This window comes from Dermochelys coriacea, chromosome 3 (genome assembly GCF_009764565.3).
Source record: "Dermochelys coriacea isolate rDerCor1 chromosome 3, rDerCor1.pri.v4, whole genome shotgun sequence".
Taxonomy (NCBI): domain Eukaryota; kingdom Metazoa; phylum Chordata; order Testudines; family Dermochelyidae; genus Dermochelys; species Dermochelys coriacea.
The window spans coordinates 148,402,591-148,425,230 of NC_050070.1; the positions used below are offsets into that span (position 1 = coordinate 148,402,591).

The 22,640-nt window shown below is 38.6% G+C and overlaps 1 protein-coding gene across 1 annotated transcript in view; it reads left to right on the forward strand.

Annotated features, from left to right (window-relative positions):
• Positions 1 to 22,640, forward strand: part of BIRC6 (baculoviral IAP repeat containing 6) — a 342,876-nt gene that overhangs the window by 184,033 nt on the left and 136,203 nt on the right. Inside the window, 6 exon segments of the mRNA XM_038394017.2 lie at positions 1,096 to 1,204; positions 2,588 to 2,809; positions 7,311 to 8,091; positions 10,424 to 10,567; positions 14,977 to 15,106; positions 18,530 to 18,661. Coding sequence (XP_038249945.2) covers positions 1,096 to 1,204; positions 2,588 to 2,809; positions 7,311 to 8,091; positions 10,424 to 10,567; positions 14,977 to 15,106; positions 18,530 to 18,661 — 1,518 coding nt within the window.

Consider the following 22,640-nt stretch of genomic DNA (forward strand, 5'->3'; position numbering starts at 1 on the left):
TGTTGCTAGGGTAAAAATTCTCTGACGGCCATGCATGCGGTGCGTGCATACCACCTAATTGGAATGGATATGAGCAACGCATCTCAAAGAACAACAGCTACAAAGGTGAGTAACCGTCTTTTTTTTTTTTTTTTTTTTCTCTCCTCTTGCCCCAAGTAAATAGGTCTGGTGGGAGAGGTAGTTTTAAAAAAAAAAAAAAAAAAAAAAAGTATTTAATGGTCACTTTAGCTGTTTATATTTTATCTGAATGTTTCTGTCATCAGAGGCTAGTGTATAGATTTCTTTTCTTCAGAGAAACTCATGAGGAGTAGCCTGCTTTAAAAATGGCTGCCATCTCCTATTCTGAATAGGACTTAAGTCACAGCCTGTCCTCATGAACATGCCCTGTTTCAAAATGGCCACCAACTCTCATTGTTCCCAGTAGAAGTGAAGGTAAGATGACAGAGTTCCCTATCCTGTCAGGAAGTAAAGAAGAGCACTGTGAAGAGCAGGTTATGGTGGTGGGCAGTTCTGCTGAGAATATTCTGTGGCTTTCAGTCTCATGGAGAGCAATAATCTCAAAATGGGTACCTGAGGACTGCACGTGGTCTCAGTATTACTGAGAGCAATAGGATGTGTCAGCCATTTTGGAAGAGGGAAAATCTTCATTAAATTTGCTGAAGAAACTCTGTTATGAAGAATAACAAGAAATTACCATCACTACTTAAAAAAATCATTAAATATGATATATGCACAAGATTTTGATGAGTGTTAACTATATGGGAAAGTTTAAAGAATGGTATTCCACTTCGGGGTAACTTAGACCTAAGTCTAACTACATTGTAAAGAACCAATTTTTAACAGAGAAATTAATGAATTTACTTGTAAATTCTCAGAATATTTTCTGAATACTCACAGGTGGTATGGGGGAGGACATGTGGCATTCTTTATATATTGAGATTGAATCCTTGTTTTAAATGTAAAACTCAACACAATCCTAGTATCAAGTTATAATACACTTGCCTCCGTAATTGTGTCCCACGTGCACTTTTAAAAACAAAAAAAATTAAATGAGTACTTTTACTGTTACTTTTTTCCTTTTGTGTGTGTGGCAAGATTTGAATAGCCCTTTACTTTTTGGAAGACTGAATGGCCTGTCTTCTGACTCTACAATAGACATTCTCTATCAGCTGGGAACAACTCAGGACCCTGGAACAAAGGACAGGTAAAATAATTTTTTGAATTGTTAATTTCTTTGAGTAATAAAATTTTTTAAAATGGATTGCTTAGTGTTTTCTCATTATGCTAAAACATACTTTTCTTGGATCCAGTTTGAAAAATCCTGTGAGCACAGAACTATAAAGAAACTTCTAGTTTTGCATTTTATGTATCTTTGCATTCTCTTCAAAAAAATGCTTAGTAAACTGGGCACAAGAAAATATACTTTTTAATATGGCTAAATATATGCATCTTGGAACAAACAATATAGGCCATGCTTATAGGATGGGAGACTCTCTATCCTGGGAGGCAGTGATATGGAAAAAGATTTGGGAGTCGTGGTGGATAATAAGCTGAACATGAGCTCCCATCGTGATGATGTGGCCAAAGAACTAATGCAACGCTTGGATGCAGTGAAATCTCGAATAGGACTAGAGAGTTTATTTTACCTCTAAAAGAAAAGGAGTACTTGTGGCACCTTAGAGACTAACAAATTTATTAGAGCATAAGCTTTCGTGAGCTACAGCTCACTTCATCGGATGCATCAGAATGGGCTCTTCAATCTACCAAATAAAGGTGTAACACATCCAGTAGCTTGAAGTTCAAGCTAGACAAATTCAGACTGGAAATAAGGTGTACATTTTTAACAGTGAAAGTAATTAATAATTGGAACAATTTTACGAAGGGTGTGGTGGATTCTCCATCACTGACACTTGAATGTTTTTTTCTGAAAGATCTGCTCTAGGAATCATTTTGGGGAAGTTCTATGGCCTGTGTTATTCAGGAGGTCAGACTAGATGATCAGTGGTCCCTACTGGTCTTGGAATCTCTGAATCTGTGAAACCCCTTTCTTCTTTCTGCTTATATTAGCTATTACTTACAGGACTTTAGGTAATTGTTCTTCCATACTGCTATGGATGCAATAGCTCTGTTGCTTCCCCTACATTCTGCTCCCAAAGTTGAATGGTTTTTCCCTGTATACTGTGTCGTTATAAAATTACAAATATTTACAATTTAAAACATACATTTTAAAATCACTTGTTCTTTTAATTATTGCCAAGTCCTGAATTAAGTCATCTTTGGTTCTCCTGCAATGGTTAGTGACATCCCAGGCTTTACAAATGGTGCAGGAAATGTGAAATTTGAGCAAGTGCAACATAAATTCAATTTGTGGCAGATCAGTATGAGATTCCAACTTTAAAAAAAAAAAGGCAATTTCTACAGTTAATGAACCTTGGGAAATGTTATAAGATTTGTAGTTTACCTTTAATATTGGTTTAAAGAAATAGATTAGTGTAAATTATTTTGGGGCAGCTAGTTGATCTGTTTTATAAATTCCGACTGCTGATTGATCTTCTGTTATAATATGCTATGTGCTCTTGCCTTCTAGAATTCAAGCCCTACTGAAGTGGGTCAGTGATTCTGCAAGAGCAGCTGCCATGAAAAAAAATGTCCGGATCAGTTACATCTGCCCAAACAGTTCAACAAGAGAGTATGGTCTCTTGATGCCATCTCCTTCCCATTTGCACTGTGTAGCAGCAATTTTGTGGCATAGCTATGAGCTCCTTGTAGAATATGACTTACCAGCATTGCTGAACAGAGAGCTCTTTGAGTAAGTAGTGCAAGTAAAATATTTCACTATATGCAGTTTATAACTTCTGTTTTTCATTTATTAAAAGATAGGCATTTTGCTGTTTCCATGTGCAGTAATAGTGGAATACTAATTTATTTGGTGCTTAATATACTATGGTTAATGAAGAGGTGCTGTATTACAGAGAGGGCCAGAGAGATGACTATAAATAACATGATATTCTAAAATTGTTTGGTAGTAACTGTAATAGGGGACCAAATTATTCATTTATCCCATTTACTTTTCTTTCAGTATGTATGACATCATTAAATGGCCTTTGTGGCCTTATTTTTAATATACAGCATTTCTGAAACTTCTTATTAAACTATTCATATGTTTTTATAGCTATTATCAATATCCTACATTTGCTTTCATTTCTGGGGCTACCAGCCTTGCTCTGGTCACAGTTCATGTAAAACAATGTAGAAATATTTTAATGCAACTACAGTATAGTAAATCTCCAATATTAAGAAGATTTAATTTCTCAAGGAACCATATCCTTATATTTAAAACAACAAATGAAATTTTACTTTTTAATTAGTAAACTAAATTTTTTCTATAGTCGAAATTTTAAAATGGAAAAGCTAGAAAATGTTCTTTTGTGGACAGCCCAAGTAATCCAGTTGGAATTCAGCGTACCTGTTTAGCCAGACCATGCCTGAGTTGCTGATTACAATAACCATTTATTTCAGGATTATCTTCAAATTTAAAAACCTAATTGATATGATCAGAATTTTAAAAAACAAAATAAGCGTTATAACCTCTCCTAGCAACCACAATATGTTAGGTAATATACAAGCAGAAAGCAAGACACAATAGTTTGAAAAGCTGTAACAGGACTGGATGCAATGAAGTTTCTCAGTTGAGGAATATAATTACTAGAAGTGTGTCTATCCCATATGCATGGACTGGACCCAGCCTGACAGGAGTACATCTGGGAAACTGTATTTGGGCAACTAACCAAATACTGAGTAATTTTCAAATGCAGAGTGGTTGTTTTTAAAAAAAAAAAAAAAAAAAAAAAAAAAAATTCATGGGAAATCTGTGCGTGTTCTCCACTACAGAATCTATAAAGAAAGAGGAGCCTGAGCTCAAGCAATAATGATTTCATCCTCTGAACAGCATGACCTAACATGCGAATTAGGGGCCAAACTCACCAGTACACTCTGACACCTTTACATTGCTCAGATAAAATTCTCAGATAAAAAACTACTTTATGATGGAGTTATAGCTGAGGGTATATATCTATAGTTTAAGGGTAAAAAAAATCATTGCTGCAAGCATGTTAAGGTATCTAAATGCCCAATTAAGGCACTCAAACAACTTTAACTGCCCTGTAGTGATGCCATGCTGTAACCATACCATTAGGATTCAGGATTTTTAGTTTATTTGGTCCCAGATTAGATTAAACTAATTTTTAAATGCATGTTAGTTTTTCTTATTCTCCCCCCTTCCCCCATGGTTCTCTGTAGGGCAGAGTTAAGGTTGTTTGCGTGATCTATTATTTTCATACCTGAACAGAATAATAGGGTGATAAATAGTAGCCAGGATGGATTTGTCAAGAACAAATTATTCCAAAACAACCTAACTTCCTCCTTTGGTTGGTTTACTGTCCTAGTAAATTTGGGGGAAGCAGCAGTTATGACATATCTTGATTTTAGTAAGGCTTCTGACACAGTCCCGTATGACATTCTCATAAGCAAACTAGAAAAATGTAATCTATATGAAATTACTGTAATGTGGATGCACAACTGGTTGAAAAAGCATACAAGAGTAGTTCTCAGTGGTTTACTGTCAAACTAGCAGGACATGTATCTAATGGGGTCCTGCAGGGGTCTGTCCTGGCTCTGGTAGTATTGATCATTTTCGTTAATGAGTAGGATAATGGAGTGGAGAGTATGCTTATAAAATTTGTGGATGACACCAAATTGGGGAGGTTTTGCATGCATTTTGAAGGACATGATTACAATTCAAAACAACCCTGACAAATTAGAGAATTGGTCTGAAATCAGTAAGATTAAATTCAATAAAGACAAGTGTAAAGTCCTACACTAAAGAAGGAAAAAGCAAATGTACAAATACAAAATGAGGAATAACTGGCTAGGATGGGAGGCAGGAAGAGAGAACCTGGCTAGGTTTCCACAGACCCAGCACATGGCTCCAGCAGTTACCTCCTCCTCTTCCTTAAGGATAAGTCTTCTGCTGAGGCCAGGTAATGTAGCTAGTCATGTAGCTCAAGCTATCCTGCAGTGTTGAAGGCTCTATGTTCAAGCACTACAGATTATCACAATTTTGGGTGTGGAGGTGTTAGCTGCATATAATTCTGTTTACTGCTTTCCTTTAAAAAAACAAAACAAACAAAAAACCCTACGTTAAAATAGCTGCAAAGTCAAGTACTCAAAAGTTAGGATATGCTAGATTTATGATTGCCTGTGCAATTTAATTCAGCCTTCTTGTTCATATGCGCTCTGATATTCGTTAATTACATGGCCACATACTATTCCCCCCCCCCATCTCCCCAGACCCCACCTATTGGCTAAAAAGTAGCTATTTAAACTTTGAAATAATACAGAATTTCATAGGGAGTCAATGTAAGGAAATTGATGTAACTGTGTTTAGTCAATTGGGTCCTTATAAGAACACAGGGGTTATCCTCTAGGTCAGTATATCTCAACCTTTTTGATACCAGGGACCGCCTTGCTGCCTTCCTCAACTCTGTCAGGGAGATCTCAGGGACCAGCACCGGTCCATGGACTGGTCGTTTAGAAACACTGCTCTAGGTAATTACAGTCGTAAGAACTTGAAAACAAAGAATTAAAGTTACATTTTGAAAAATTTAAACTGAGTAACTGAAAAATCTGTCTTGTTGCCAGGTTTAGTGCATTGGTTAATATTCTGGAGACTGTAATAAGTTGTTTACAAAACATGAGTACACCTTATTCATAGACTTTAAAATGCATCTGTATTTGTATGTGTCTTTGGATACATATATGAATAATTCTAAACTACAAATTCTTTGAGTGCTGGTCCATGTATGTATTCGACTATGGGCGCATATTTTCTCCATGCGTACAGAGTCAGAGAACTCTTTGAAAGTAGTGTCTGTTGGTCTGTCCATGAGCCTTTGGTCTCCTCATGCCTCCAACTGAGGAGATAAAGAGCAGAGCAACCGCCTTTCAAGTTCCTTCTTACAGCTGCATGGCCTGGGTCAGAACCTCTATAGTGTCCAGAGCTTCATTTTCCTCTTTTTATTGTTCAGTCTGCATATATGTGGTATGTATAGATTATGAATAGTTTAGAATTTCACTCTATAGTTTTAGTTAAGTTTTAGCGTTAGTCGTCCATTCTCACCCTCTCCTTCCTGGTATCTTGTTATGGGTATTGGACTCCAGGCTTCGAAATCTGTGCTTGCCCACACTCCTTCTCAGTCAGCGAAAACCATCAATGCTTGCCTGAACTTCCTCAATGAAGCTCGTCTCTCAGCAAGGTGCAGTATCTGTCACGCTTTGCTCAGTTGTACCTTTGAAGAGCACAAATTTTGTCTCAAAAAGCACCTCAGAGAGAGAGCCAGTCATGAAGCAGCAGTCGGATTCGGGCCAGGCCCCACCTCTTCCCATACAACAGCCTGCCTCAGCAAAGAGTGTGCCTCCTGCCACAAAGTCCAGTTTAGGAGCAAGGGAATCTACTCCCACAGATCCCAAATCGGGGTCTTGTTGGGATGATCTGGAGCACTCTCATAAACATAAGAGCAAGTCATCATCTAAGTCCACTTCAGAGAAATCTGATTCAACCGTGCCTAAGCCGAGCAATTACATAGGTTTAATTTTATTAAATTGTACCCTATCTTCAATTGTAATTTTCTTCAGAAGAGCACTGAGAGTGGGGGTACGTAGAAGAACTTCATTACGCTAAGTCTACGTTACACTATTTTTCATTCTTCTGTCGTAGAAGTTGTTTAGATGCTGTTTGAATAGAGAAAGTTATAGAATGCCCTGGGAACTTAACAAAATACTTTGGGATGTTTAAACCGCTTAATTGCAAAGTTCTTCACAAAGGTGGGTTATGTTATCCCCATATTTAAACGTTGAATTATTGAGGTCACAGTTTGTTCAAGGTTACATGAAGTAAATGGTACAGTTGTATGACCTGGGTCTCTTGATTTACAGCCCTCGTCTTCAATCTACTAGATAATAGCTGTATTAAATATATCCTAATGAAATAAATTAAAATATAATGCTTTTTATGCAGTGTCCAGATTATGCTGTGATCTCAAGTCGGCTAACATTCTCAGATATTTGTGTTAATTAAAAAAAAGTTCTACAAACCTCTGAATATTGTATCATAATTAAACTCATTTATAATATCTTTGGAAAGCTTTTTTATGAACTTTTGACTAACAAGGTAAAAGGGAAAATGAGTGGCAAATTTTTGTTTTGGTGTGACTTTTTTTTTTTTTTTTTTCTTTTTTCCCCTTCTCCTTTAGGTCACTCTTTAACTGGTCTATGTCTCTTCCCTGCAACATGGTTTTGAAGAAAGCTGTTGACAGTTTGCTTTGCTCAATGTGCCACATCCACCCGAATTATTTTTCCTTACTAATGGGCTGGATGGGTATTACCCCTCCTCCAATGCAGTGTCAACACAGACTGTCTATGACGGATGACAGCAAAAAACAGGACCTTAGTTCATCTTTAACAGATGACTCTAAAAACGCACAAGCACCTCTTGCACTAACAGAGTCTCACTTGGCTACCCTTGCTGCCTCATCTCAGTCTCCCGAAGCTATCAAGCAATTATTGGACTCAGGTTTGCCCTCTCTCCTTGTAAGAAGCCTTGCTAGTTTCTGCTTTAACCATACTTCCAGCTCTGACTGCACTTCTCAATCTGTGGATATTACCCAGGATAGACTCAGGAGACATCATGTTCCACAGCACTTTAATAAAATGCCCATCACGGCAGACCTAGTTGCTCCTGTACTCAGGTTTTTGACAGAAGTTGGTAACAGCCACATCATGAAGGATTGGTTGGGTGGTTCTGAAGTCAATCCACTGTGGACAGCACTTTTATTTTTGTTGTGCCATTCTGGTGCTACTTCTGGAGGACACAGTGTGGTAATACAACAGACCAGTGCAAGATCTACTTTGCTTTCTTCAACGGCAGGAACAGGACTGACCACTCAGCAAAGGACGGCAATTGAAAATGCAACAGTTGCATTCTTCTTACAGTGCATCTCCTGCCATCCTAATAACCAGAGGCTGATGGCACAGGTAAAGAGCAAAACCTTAATCTGTAACTCTTCTTATCATTTTTAAGTGAAAATTTAGTTGGTACAAGATTTGAGAACCTAAGCTTTCATGGCTTAAGTTTTGCATAGGAAAAAATAGCTTATTGGATGATTAAGGGATGTGAATGTAGACTCTGCAGTATATATTTTTTTATTTGTAGATTTGATTCTTTAATATACCATTTAACAGAGACTGTTTTACATCATGAAATATTAGCACATTGGGCTTTGTTTGATGGAAGAAATTAATTCTTCTGCCCGCTAGTACAATATTCAGTGTGGTGCATGGGGCTCTGTTTTGTCACTTACATTAAAGTGCATTTCTATTTGCTAACTTGCTATAAAAATGGCACCTTGGTGGTGTGCTTGCAGATCAAATTTGCCCAATTGTGCACTCTTAATCTGGAATCCGAAGATAAAGCTGGGTGTTTTTTGTCTCTCACTAATAAAAACACTTTGCTTGCAGACATGGTTGAGCAACTTTATTGCTTTCAGTGCAGTTGATTGCTGCACAGGTAACAGAAAGCAGAATGTGGCCTTGCTTTTGGAATTCAGTTAACATATTGACAGGTTTCAGAGTAGCAGCTGTGTTAGTCTGTATTCGCAAAAAGAAAAGGAGTACTTGTGGCACCTTAGAGACTAACATTTATTAGAGCATAAGCTTTCGTGAGCTACAGCTCACTTCATCGGATGCATTTGGTGGAAAAAACAGAGGAGAGATTGATATACACACACACACACACAGAGAACATGAAACAATGGGTTTTATCATACACACTGTAAGGAGAGTGATCACTTAAGATAAGCCATCACCAGCAGCAGGGGGGGGAAAGGAGGAAAACCTTTCATGGTGACAAGCAAGGTAGGCTATTTCCAGCAGTTGACAAGAATATCTGAGGAACAGTGGGGGGTGGGGTGGGGGGAGAAATAACATGGGGAAATAGTTTTACTTTGTGTAATGACTCATCCATTCCCAGTCTCTATTCAAGCCTAAGTTAATTGTATCCAGTTTGCAAATTAATTCCAATTCAGCAGTCTCTCGTTGGAGTCTGTTTCTGAAGCTTTTTTGTTGAAGAATAGCCACCCTCAGGTCTGTAATCGAGTGACCGGAGAGACTGAAGTGTTCTCCAACTGGTTTTTGAATGTTATAATTCTTGACGTCTGATTTGTGTCCATTCATTCTTTTACGTAGAGACTGTCCAGTTTGGCCAATGTACATGGCAGAGGGGCATTGCTGGCACATGATGGCATATCACATTGGTAGATGCGCAGGTGAACGAGCCTCTGATAGTGTGGCTGATGTGATTAGGCCCTATGATGGTATCCCCTGAATAGATATGTGGACAGAGTTGGCAACGGGCTTTGTTGCAAGGATAGGTTCCTGGGTTAGTGGTTCTGTTGTGTGGTGTGTGGTTGCTGGTGAGTATTTGCTTCAGATTGGGGGGCTGTCTGTAAGCAAGGACTGGCCTGTCTCCCAAGATCTGTGAGAGTGATGGGTCGTCCTTCAGGATAGGTTGTAGATCCTTGATGATGCGTTGGAGAGGTTTTAGTTGGGGGCTGAAGGTGATGGCTAGTGGAGTTCTGTTATTTTCTTTGTTGGGCCTGTCCTGTAGTAGGTGACTTCTGGGTACTCTTCTGGCTCTGTCAATCTGTTTCTTCACTTCAGCAGGTGGGTATTGCAGTTGTAGGAATGCATGATCGTAAGCAGTGGTTGCTCTTATAAGGTGATGCTGCAAACAAGCATCTACTGTTGTTCACTTCCTCTTAGCTGTTAGCTCTGCAGTGCCAACAGAAGGAAAACATTAAAAAAAGCCTTTAATTTTTATCCGTAAATTAAGAGTGAATACATACTAGGATCAGATAAACTGAGTAAGAAAAGGCCATTTCCAGAGAAGAACATCACCCCAGTGTCGCGAAATTCCTCATAAAGAATTACTTTTCACATTCTTGATGCAACATCTAGTCAAGATTGACTTTCCCGCTCCATATTTTTGTCAACTAGCCTTTGATTTTCAGAATATTGCCTTAAAAATAAACTTGAAATATTATATTGATGACTCATGCTTTTTTGTTTTTTACTCTTAATTAATTTTTAGCTTGTTTTGCTGTTGGTTACCTGTTCATAGGTAACCATTTATTCTCCTCTCTGGTGATTAAATAGAAGATGAGCTCATTTAAATCCTAATTTGAAAAATAAGTAGCGGCAAATCTTAAAAGTTAATGGCCATGCTGCGCTATTAATAGTAATGCAGAGCTTTATTTTATAGGTTTTGCACAGTCATAGTCTAAGATTTTATCTAATCTTGTATTTTCAGGTTCTCTGTGAATTGTTCCAGTCATCCCCTCAACGAGGGAACCTCCCAACATCTGGAAACATTTCAGGGTTTATTAGAAGGCTATTTTTGCAGTTGATGCTGGAGGATGAAAAAGTGACCATGTTTCTTCAGTCCCCATGTCCAGTAGGTCTTTTGTGCATCTGCATTATGAATGTCAATTCAATCTGACTGCACACTATTTGTACATTCTCACAGTTGATTCTGCTTTTTTTTGCAAACAAAATGACAACTTTCTTTATTATATTTATTGCAGAATATAGTGATAACTACTTTTTTGGTGGATGTGGGGAAAGGGGCTTTTTCTAGATTATTAATTTGCTGTATATCACTCTGACATATTTACATAAATGTAACCTTTAAAAGAGCCACAAGTAATTCTACTCCTATCTGACACAAGTTATAGAATGCCTGGGATGGAAGGGGAATTGGTGGAATCCATTGTTGATTGGAGGATGAGGTTTGGGGTTGAATGTTATCACTGGAGAGAGAGAAATGAGTGGAGTTACAAACTTTTAGAGGGTCTCAGTTCGTTAGAATCTAAAACCTCTTGAGGGTTTTCTGATAACATGTCTTATGAATTTATTTAGCTCTTAATTTTCAATGTTGAGTATTGAATTCATTAGCTGGTTCTCACAGATTCTAACTGTAGTAAATTGAAAGCTCCTGGTCAATAAATGATTGATATTCATTGATTACCAAACATCATTGTATAAATTTAATTTTGGTTGCCTGATATTGAAGGAAGTGGTGGCAATTGAGACTGTCAATAGACGTAATGAAAACATGCATTTTTTCTAAAGAAAAATATAGACATTAAGAGTTTCATAAGAGAATTTATTTACAAGAAAAATGTTTTGCCAAAAAAAAAAAAGACTTGAACTAGTTAAATTTGCAGCTTTCTTTTTTGCCAACATCCTCTTCGATATAATACAAAATGAACAATTTAAAGAAATAATTGAAGCATTGCACCCAGGATACACTCATTAAGACAGATTTAAATTCGCAAGTCCACTGCTTGATGCTACAAGTGAAGTAAGGGAAAAATTAAAGGAAGAATTGAGACCATCTAATACTTCCATACTGGGAAAATTGCTTCCCATTTATTGATCCCTACTATTGATTCTACATTTGAAAAGTAAAGCATAGAATATTATATCCAAGCTGTATATCATGCCATCTAAAAATACCAAGTAATATGACAAGGAGATCTTTGCTACTAGTTCAAACAAAAAAAATGAAAATAAAGAAGAGCAACTTCTTAAATGCAACCATCCGAAACTGCTAACACATAATGTTCAACACTGTAGTTAAACCTGTTGAGAAAGGAACATCTAACACAGTCCTAAGGTATGTTGAGGAAGTTGGGAGGTTCTTGCCTAGTCACCATGACACTTTATTTACTTTTTTTTAAAAAGGAGGACTGATGCTCAAGTTTCCCAAGGCACTTTTGTTGGAGCATCAGAAGAGTGCGTGTTTACATTTCCATCCAACTACCAAATGTATGAAATTTGATCTCTTCATAAAAAGCACGCATTTTACACAGCAAGAGACTCTGCAGAGAGTTACTATCTTAGTGTTAGACTTGAAATTAGACGAAGGTTTCTAACCCTCAGAGGAGTGAAGTTTTGGAATAGCCTTCCAAGGGAAGCAGTGGGGGCAAAAGATCTATCTGGTTTTAAGATTCTACTTGATAAGTTTATGGAGGAGATGGTATGATGGGATAATGGGATTTTGGTAAGTAATTGATCTTTAAATATTCAGGGTAAATAGGCCAAATCCCCTGAGATGGGATATTAGATGGATGGGATCTGAGTTACCCAGGAAAGAATTTTCTGTAGTATCTGGCAGGTGAATCTTGCCCATATGCTCAGGGTTTAGTTGATTGCCATATTTGGGGTCGGGAAGGAATTTTCCTCCAGGGCAGATTGGAGAGGCCCTGGAGGTTTTTCGCCTTCCTCTGTAGTATGGGGCACGGGTCACTTGAGGGAGGATTCTCTGCTCCTTGAAGTCTTTAAACCACGATTTAAGGACTTCAATAGCTCAGACATAGGTGAGGTTTTTTGTAGGAGTGGGTGGGTGAGATTCTGTGGCCTGCGCTGTGCAGGAGGTCAGACTAGATGATCAGAATGGTCCCTTCTGACCTTAGTATCTATGAATCTATAAAAGCCATTGAAAGACTTCAAGGAACGTCACGTAACAGGCTGCACCTACTCTCTCAATGTGTGGTAATATGATTTGGGTCTCAATAGCAAAGAACTGGAAGCATACAAAAACAAATTTGAAAAATGATTCAGAGAATTTGAATTGACCTCAGTTCAATTCAGAATTTTGCTAGGTTTTATAGTCAGCTCAGCATCTGTGTTTCTGGACCATTACTTATCACCGATAGTGGTACATTCTGTTACATCTCTTCTAGCATCCCAGAGGCATCTCACATGTCTTTACAGTGTCCATGGGGCTTGGCCACAAACAAAAGTATGGTTCTTCAGACTCTTGTCTCTATGGGGCTGAACAGAGCAATTGCTCAGTTATCCTTCGTTTCCTTTACTTTTTTGGCTTTTAAAGCCAATTTTCACAGCCGTTCCCCACTTTCTTTTTCCTTCTCTTAAGCAAAATTTGGAGATTTTTAAAAAGAAAAAATAATTTTGTCCAAAATGATACTCTTTACTAAACTTCTCACCTTGGCTTTGTTCTCCCACCAACCCACCGTGCTTTACTCAGCATAGTGGATCTGGATAAAGAGAGGAAGCAAAAATTGTGATGATGTTGCCTCTCTTAGAGGGACCACCCTCTCAGGAGCCACAGAAGGGGTGCTCTACCACAGTTGTCCCCAGCCCTTGAACCCTCAATTCTCCCACAAGAAGGGGATCAGAGTCTGGATGACTTATTGGAACTTCTCTCTCACACACCTATCCTAACGTGCGCAAGATTCCTCTGGAGATAACTGTATAGGTAGGTCAGTTCTCTTCAATGTCCAGGACCAAATGGGCAAGTCAGTCGTCTTCAGTCTGAGACCCATCAAGATAACTCCAAATATATACTCCTAAGACTATTCCGTCCACTTCTAAGAGGAACATTTCCATGTCTTAGGCCCTTGAGAGGTTAATGAGGTCCCTTGATGGGGAGTCTATCTCTGTCTCCCATACATCCTTGGAGTAAGATTTGGGCTCTCTTGTGGATGTTCCTTTGTGTTTCCTCACTAGTTACCTGTTGAATGATGGCAGACATTGGATCTTGAAGGTTTTTACCAACATGCTCCAGAAGCCTAAAACCTCAAAGGGGAAAAGGGCTCAGCCTCCTTACAGGAACCAGGATCCTGTCTTTCCATGGTGACAAAATGATTACCAAACTCAAGTCATTCTTGGCACTTGACTTTGGCTCCATAGTTCTAGGGATATAGCTTTATTTCTTTTTGCCCAATCTAAAACAACTGAAGAAAAAATCTTAACATAATGTGGATGTGCACAGAACAATTAAAATACATTTGCAACATATGGACTCTCTTAAAAGATTGGATTGCACATTTATATCTTTTCATTTAAACTACCTAGAACAGGGTGTAAGTTAGCTCTAACTTGGTGGGTGGAGTAATCTGGTCAGAAATGGCATTTGCTGTAAATAGTAGATCTTCAGAACAGCAAGTATTCTATAGCAATACACCCTTCAAACACTACAGAGTTCTCAGATGTCATAAAAAATGAGTTCTGACTAAATTTTGCCCCAGTGACCCCCCATCCAACCCCTTTGCTTTTGATTGGGTTGCACAGGAATAAACTGGCCCTGCATTTGGGATTTAGTAAACAATGCTGTTGATGAGCAAGAAGTAACAATCATAGTTTTCTTCCTGTGCAGGGCAGGGAGGATTTTGGAAAGCTAGGAGGGGTAGAAAAGCAATTAAAATTTGTTAACTAAAGAAATCAGATAAGACTGAATTTAAATGGGGGAGGTAATCTGGGTTGAGAGGTGCTATTTTCAGTTATATTAAAATAACTTTAATGGTTCTTGTATTATAAAAGCAAAGTACCTATTGCTAAATCTAGAATTACTTTGCCTACTATATTTCTGTTTACTCATAAATGGTATGTGATCTTCAACTTTTTTTCTGTTGATTTCTCAAGACTAGTAACCACCTCCTCATCTGGGCGAAGTTTATTGGAGTGGGGGGGAGGAGGGGAATTTCCTTTAAGAAAGAAAAGAAATTAAACCCCAAGTACCTAACACGTTACGTGCATGCACACTGAAGACGACAAGAGAGTGTCTTGTACTGAACTTAAACCATTTTTTTTTCTGAGTGCTAAACAAAAATAGGTTTTTGCAGCAGTTTTCTTTGTGTAAAAAGTTTTTTTGTTTTTAATTTTTGTTGAATAATTTTACCATCGTATCAAGTTGTCATATTTTCAAACAATTTTCTTTTGATCTGGAGTGTGAATGGCTTCATATTGTAATTTTACTTAATATAGTTTAACAACTTGTCATGATTGTTGGCCTTATTTCTGAATACTTGAAAGTAAGTGGTTTTCATTTCTTTTTAGCTGTACAAAGGTAGAATTAATGCTACCAGCCATGTAATCCAACATCCAATGTATGGCGCAGGACACAAGTTCCGTACTCTTCACTTACCTGTCTCAACAACATTGGCAGAGGTTCTTGACCGTGTGTCAGGCAAGTTTCAGTACTGCGTATTTCATTCTATAATGTGATAAGGAAAACTTGTCTGCTAGAAACATATCTATTATGTGTGATACCTGCATACTTGTAACAAAAAGTTTCAAAATAGACAGTAATCAAAGATTCAACTTTTTTACTTTTTTGGGAATATATAACAGGCTTTCCTCAGCTGTTACAGTTTTAGATTGGACATACTGTTCTTTCAACTTTACATAATTGATTTAGAGGAGGCAATCTTAGATATACTTAACAGTACATCTTCAACTGCCAGGGCACAAAATGTAATACTATGCCTAGAGTCTCAATATTTAAAATATTTTCAGATTTGCTCCTGAGATGCTTCCAAAATTTTATGAATATTTGAGTTCAGTATTCAAAGTTCCCTTTAAATGTCTCTGCTCAATTAAAAATAATTCCTTACATCGATCATTTGCTTAATGTTTATTGCAAGTTAAAGGTCACAGAACTGATGTCCACATTGATGGTTTACACTGTCCTTTTCAATCTAATTTACACTCGTACATATTTACCTGCAATATAAATAATACTCTATCTATAAAATGGAAATTGAGAACTAATTTGAAAGTTATGAGTAAAGTTGAAAAACAAGAACAGACAAGATGGTCATGACTGAGGCATTTATTTTATCCAAAAATAAAATCCAAGATTTTCAGTCAGACTATTAAAGTAGTCTTTTCTGTATTAAATATCTATTTAACTGCAAGGACAGTTCAACATTTTGGAGAAGTGCAACTTTAATAAAGATTCAATGACCTTGCTCATGAAATTAAGGTTAGCGTTCACAATAAAAAGTTGACCACAGTATTTTAAAAACAGAATCTTTAGTAGGTCGTCTGTATTGCTAAACTATGGTCGACATTTTAGAGGAGTCAAAGGAAATCCAAAGTTATAGTTGCTACAACAATTGCAACTCTGCCACACTGCACATAAGTGAGTCCATACCAAATACATATTTTCATATATACTCCATTGTCTGAATTTGCAAATACTTAGCTGTAATTTTGACAGTATATAAGAGTGTCTCCATTAAAATAGCTCTGGAAATGTCTATATTTTCTAACTTTTCGTGTCAGATCCTCTGGTGTAGCTATATTCCCTTTGTGGATTTCAGAGGGGCTATACTTGTTTACATCTGCTGAGAATTTGGTCTTCCCTCTTTCTGTGATCAGCCAGTGCTGCACTGACACTTTTTCATAATTGATTTTTTCCAAAGTTTCTTTACATACTGATGACCAGTAACACATTGCACTAATGTAACATCTTTCATCAGAGTATAGCAATTTAAAATAAATAGAGGAAAAATACATGAAATTACTGGTATGTGACACTTCTATTACCAGACAAATTTCAGTAAATCAAATGTCGTATTCACTGGAGCTTTGGAATTAAAAATGCAATGCATCCTGTGGAACATTTGAACTTTGCTTATGTGTTGTGTGAAGAAGTACTTCCTTTTGTTTGTTTTAAACCTGCTGCCTATTCATCTCAAATTGCCATCTCTTATGAAATCATAATTTCCCTATTTATCCATGTATTTTAGCATACTGGGATAGACAAGGTTTAAGTATCTAATGATAAAGAAGCAGAAGCATGGTTTTTTTGTTTTTTTGTTTTTTATAATAATAATATCCAATACCTCTTTGGTTACCTTTATGCATCACAGAGACGTTAAAAATGGCAGGAGCTCAATTCTTTCTCTTTGCATTTGCCTTTTAAATTAACTCTTCTATCCCATTTAGACCAAAGGGAAGGTAAGAAATATGTTTGGCCTGCCAGTTTTAAGAATCTTTCCATCTGAACTGAAGGGGAGGGGGAATAGTTTTTGTAGAAGGGTAAAACCATACCATTATATATACAATGGACTTAATTAGCAGTAACTACATGGTTATTCATATTTCAAGTAGTCAAAAGTCAAAATAATTGTGAAGAATATTGATTATGATGCCAGAGGCTGTGGGATTTCTCCGGAAAAGGAAGGGACTGGGCCATTTAAGAGTGACTTCTGGCAGCATCTGCAGATAGGGAAGCAGCATCTGCTAAAATAATCAGCATGTGCAACTGATCATTCCCTTCTTGTTAGGTGATGGAAAGGACATTCAGCTCAACACTTAAAACACCAGCAACTAGGAGGATTATAATACTGACCCAATATAAGTGCATCTTAGAATATACCAACATGGATCAGTCTCAAATTTTGCTTTACAAGTATGCCTCCCAGACGGGGTTCTAATATGCCTGTTGGCTCTGAGAAACCCAGTGATGCACATTCAGAGAACCTAAGGATCCTGATTATAAAAAGCAGCTAGTGTCCACGATTTGCCCAGTGTGAGTAATGGTATGGAGACCCAGCTCCCTGTCATGCTGGAGGAGCTGTGGAATAGCTGGGATTTTCTGCATTTCAGGGGTCTTGTAATTCTCTACATATCAAAAGTGGAATTTGGTTCAGATGGAAGAGTAGGTGTCATCGGTCAATTTCTATCTTCAAGCAAGGAAAATGTTTCATTAGTCTGGAGAAGAACCCCAGGCAAACTGTTTCTCTTTCAGTGCCTTAACTGTATATGATCTGGGTTGTGGTATAAAAGGGGTCCTTGCAGTAAGTACATGGTGATTCCTTGCACACCTAGGTCCTAGGCCCATGTTTCTTTTGACTAGTGGGAGATGAGGATGATCACATGTGGTCCCTTTTGATATTCTCTCGATCACTTTCCCTATTGGAAGTAGAGACAAGGCCATTTATGCACTATGACATCCATTACTAATGTGAGATCGTCCACTGCAACCAAGAGGAAAAATGACAATAATTGTTTAATTACTGCCATTAGTAGATTAATACAGATATCTAATGTTCTGCACCTAAAATAAGTGGTCTGATTTTTCAGAGGTTCTGGGTGCTAGCAGCTTCTGTTGCCTTCAGTGGAAACAATGAGTACTTAGCTGCTGAAGTGCACAACACGATATCCAAGTTCAAGTATTTTGTCTTAATCATCTAAGTGTACAGTTGTCAACAATTAAACACAGTAATTTCTCTTTATTTAATCTCCTCTTTTCTGTTGGTAGCAGTGATATTTTCTAACTGCTAATTTTATCACCCGAATACAAACAACTAAATACTTGAACATCTGCGTGGGTTTTCAAAGCATTGTTTCTTTAAATGGTCCAAGGAAAATTAGCTGCAAGACATCTTGTCAGTACTCTGTCACTGCCTGGTCTTTTGTTATTAAAAAAGCTTAACATAATTATGGTAGTTAGAATGGAACTCAAGGCTCCAAGCCAGCAAGGTAATTGAGTGAGACCAAATGAATATCTGGTTAGTGGGTGAGAAATTATAAAGTAATAATTAAATTAGCATGACATCTTAATACCTTTAAAATATGTGCGTTCTTTTTTCTCTTGCAGATACACCAAGTATCACAGCTAAACTAATTAGTGAACAGAAAGAAGATAAAGAAAAAAAGAACTATGAAGAGAAAGAAAAAGTTAAAGCAGAAAATGGATTTCAGGACAATTACAGTGTTGTTGTTGCCTCTGGTATGTGTGGTTTGGTTTTCTCCCCCCCTTTTCACTTTTGTAAAATCAGTCCCTCTGAACATAAAATGAGAATAATTATGTCAACTCGTATAAACCCACCATTGTTAATACCAAAGGTGTACTACTGAAAATGTTTGACAATGATATTCCTTAATTAAGCTTACTGACCTTTAGCAACAAGGGATGGGTCCTGGTACAACTCCGACTGCTAATGAGTTATGCTGTGGTAAAGAGTCCTATTTGTAAAAGTACATATTTCTCCCGCATGTGTCCAAAAACACATAAGCTGTTGTATTTATAAAGATCACCTAAACCCAGATCCTTCATTTACACCATTTGCATGGTAAATACAAATGGTACTGTAGTGGCAAAAGGTGTTATGATGGAAATATGTATGTATAAAAACAAATACCCTTTATTCCACATGAATATAGAGGATTTTTCCAAAATCCTAGACCTTCCGAAAACTCATTCATATCCTTCTAAAATCCATCATGTAAGCTTATCTCATGCAAAATTGGAATGGAGTGTACACTCTGTAGCTGGAACATGAGAAGTTGGCAGTGGTAGAGGGGATTTAAAGTTGAACAGGTGGCTGTAGGAGGTATTGCAGTATCTTTCTCTGAAGTTCTGCTGTTTAAGAGCCGAGGACTGAACTTCTAAGGAACTCATGAAATTCTCTTAACACTTTGGCTGAGCATCTTTTGAAGATGGCTGATCTACCATAGTTTCACCTGGGCATGAAAATGAGCTCAGGGAGGGACACTGGTTTCTTTTGATTTTTGAAACCAGTATTTCTCAAACTGTCTCCCCTGTCAGGACTTCAGATATAGATGAACCTCTTAAATTGTGTTTAAAATGCTGAACTAGGCCACTGTTTCACGACTCAAAATATGTTTATTGAAACTCAGCTGACTACAAAGTACAACAGCTTCAGTGGGAGAGGTAGTGGGGATGGAGGAACAGATGGGTGTGACTAATGCTTAATGTTACTATATTTTCAAAATCAAAAACCCGAGCTTTCACATGTACCAGTGGACAAGAAAACTTGACAAGTTTTGGTCAACATTTAAAAAGATAAAATTATGAGAGAGGCAGCATTGCCAGCCAGGGCAGACCCTAAGCACATTTCTGATCTCACAAGCACCATGTTATATCTTCCATCCCTTTTTAAAATAGACTTTAAAAGTCTGGTTCTTTATTGCATCATTTTACTTTATCCTTTCTATTAAGTGAAACCTTTTAAAAATTTTCTTTGTCCCAGTATGTGTTCTTCTCTCTTCCTTTTCACTATTCTATATCTATCCCTTTGTCTTTCTCAATTTTTCTCTTACATAGTAGTTATTATGTTATGAAATAATTGTTCTCTCCTTCTTTCATCTTTCTTCTCCTTTGTTGGGTTATCTTCCTCTTCCCCAAATTTACAATCTATCTTCTCTCTTGTGTTCCCTGCTTCTAATTTCTGTACTTGTACCTATCTTCTTCTTTCTATGCACGCACGCATATTCATCTCCCCTCACAAAAATACACAAATGCCATCTCCTCACCCACAAAATCTTTCTCCCTCCTGACTCATCATCCAAAATCTCTCACACACTAGTCTTCCCATCAAAATCAATGAAATGTGCAAACATGTCATACATTCCAGTCATACTTGCAGTCTCCTCACAGTACTATTCTATATGGGACTTTTTGCTGATGTCTCCCAAAAAGTCAACAAGCACGTGTTAAATGTAGAAGGACGAAATGTCATTGCCACAGTAATGTTGTCCAGGCTGCTAAGCTGTTACAGCTGCTCAGTGCTTCTGTTCTTGAGGCTCCAGTGTTATCAGCACTATCAGATAATGCTGCCTGCTAATTAAGCAGACCTCAGTGTTGCTCGTAAGAAAGACCACAGGCTCGGTTCGGTAACCAAAGCCATCGGCCAGGTTTATTGTCCTCAAGATGCAGTTGTAGCATCCTGGCTCCGTGGTTACAGATACACTAACACGAGTGCCCAGTGGCAATGAATGGCTCAGTCAGCAACGGGAGTATCTGCTGTCCCTTCAGCCACACAGTGGGTGAAGGTGAGGTACCTTGACAATAATAGACTGAGACAAACAACTTACATACCATCTTACATGTTTCATGGCATCTGCTTGTTACCTCCCCTTGTACCTTGCTCCTGATCTCTCAGGCTAAACATCCCTATTCATCACTTCTGTCTGATCCAGTCCATAAAGAACCTTGTCACGCAAATCGGACTGAGATCAATGTCATGCAGATCAGACATTGTTCTGCTCATGTCTCATCCTCCTAGGTCATGTGGTGTCTTGTGCCTATATGACACCATTTGCAAGACTTCATCTTCATTGCTTACCACCAGTATATTTGGCAAGCAAAGATAATATGGATAAATTAGTCTTGCTCCCTCCCAGAGAGTAGGAGAGCTTGGTGGGAGAGCAGAGAGTACAGTAACTCCTCGCTTAACATTATAGTTATGTTCCTGAAAAATGCTATTTTAAACACAGCAATGATGATTGTGAAGCTTGGTTGAGGTGGTGGAGTCAAAGGGTGGAAGAGAGTGGGATATTTCCCAGGGAATGCCTTACTGCTAAATGATGAACCAGCTCTCGGCTGAGCCCTCAAGGGTTAACACGTTGTTAATGTAGTCTCGTAAGCTACAAGGCAGCAGGAATGGAGGGAGGAGACACAGCATGGCAGAGGGAGAGATGCATTGCCCCTTTAAGTAGCTGACCCCACTCTAAGTATGCTGCCTTTTTAAGTAGATTTGCAAGTTGAGACAGCAGCTGCTGCCAGCAAGCTCCCTCTGTCTTGAGCCCTGTTGTATTCCCCTACTCTGGGAAGATGGGGTACAGAAGTGGGGGGCAGGAGTGGGGGAAGGGTGAAGCCTGGACATTAGCACCCCTCTTTCTCCTCTCCCCTCTCTCTTCTCCCCCCCCCCCCCCCCGCATGGCAAGCAGGAGGCTCCCGGGAGCAGCTCCAAGGCAGTGGGGGGACAGACAGCTGAACTGTCCGGCAGTTGATAGCCTGCTGGGCAGCTGCCACATAAGGAACTTAGGGGAGCTGTTGCGGGGCTGCCAGTCCACCCTGGTTCTTAGCTCCAGTGGGCAGTTCTTCCTGCATGCAGTGGACAAAGCAGGTGGCTGCCAAACATATAAAGGAGCATTGTGCAACTTTAAACGAGCATATTCTCTAATTGATCAGTAACGAAACAACATTAACTAGGACGATGTTAAGTGAGGAGTTACTGTATATGTGTGTGGGGGTCCCCTTCACTCCTTCCCCACCCAAGAGAATTTTGTTCATGGATGCCTCCTTGCTAAGCTGGGACAACCACCTGAAAGAGCATACAGCTCAAGGGACATGGACTCCCCAAGAGCCCAGGATGCACATAAACCTCCTTGAATTACAAGCAGTCCACAAGGCCTGCAAGCAATTCCTACCATTTATACAATCCCAACATTAAAGTGATGATGGACAGCATATTGACAGTTTTCTACGTTAAGGATGGGGAGCAAGATCCATCCCTCTTTGCTTAGAAGCTATCAATCTGTGGAACTGGTATATTAGATGCCAGATTACTCTATCAGCAGTACACCTGCTGCCGATACACAATACATTAGCAGACATCCTCAGCTGGTACTTCTCCAAGGACCACGAATGGGAATTTCACAATTCAGTGTTTCAGAGCAGGTTTTGTTGATGGGCTGGGGCGGGAGGGGAGAGGGTGAGTGAGTCTCCATCTGAGGCCGTGTTTGCGTCCCAAGAGCATGAAATAGATGAGGTACAGTTCCAGGAGGGCTCAGGGTCAGGGCTCCAGAGGAGGTGCACTTTTAATCCCTTGGTCAGGGCACTTAATGTACATCTTCCATTCCATTATCATCTCGGATTCTGGGGAAGTGATGGTTCTCCTGGCTTCTTTCAGATGGACCAGGCAATTCTGGTGCCCAGTATTCTTCAGATATCAGCACTTCCA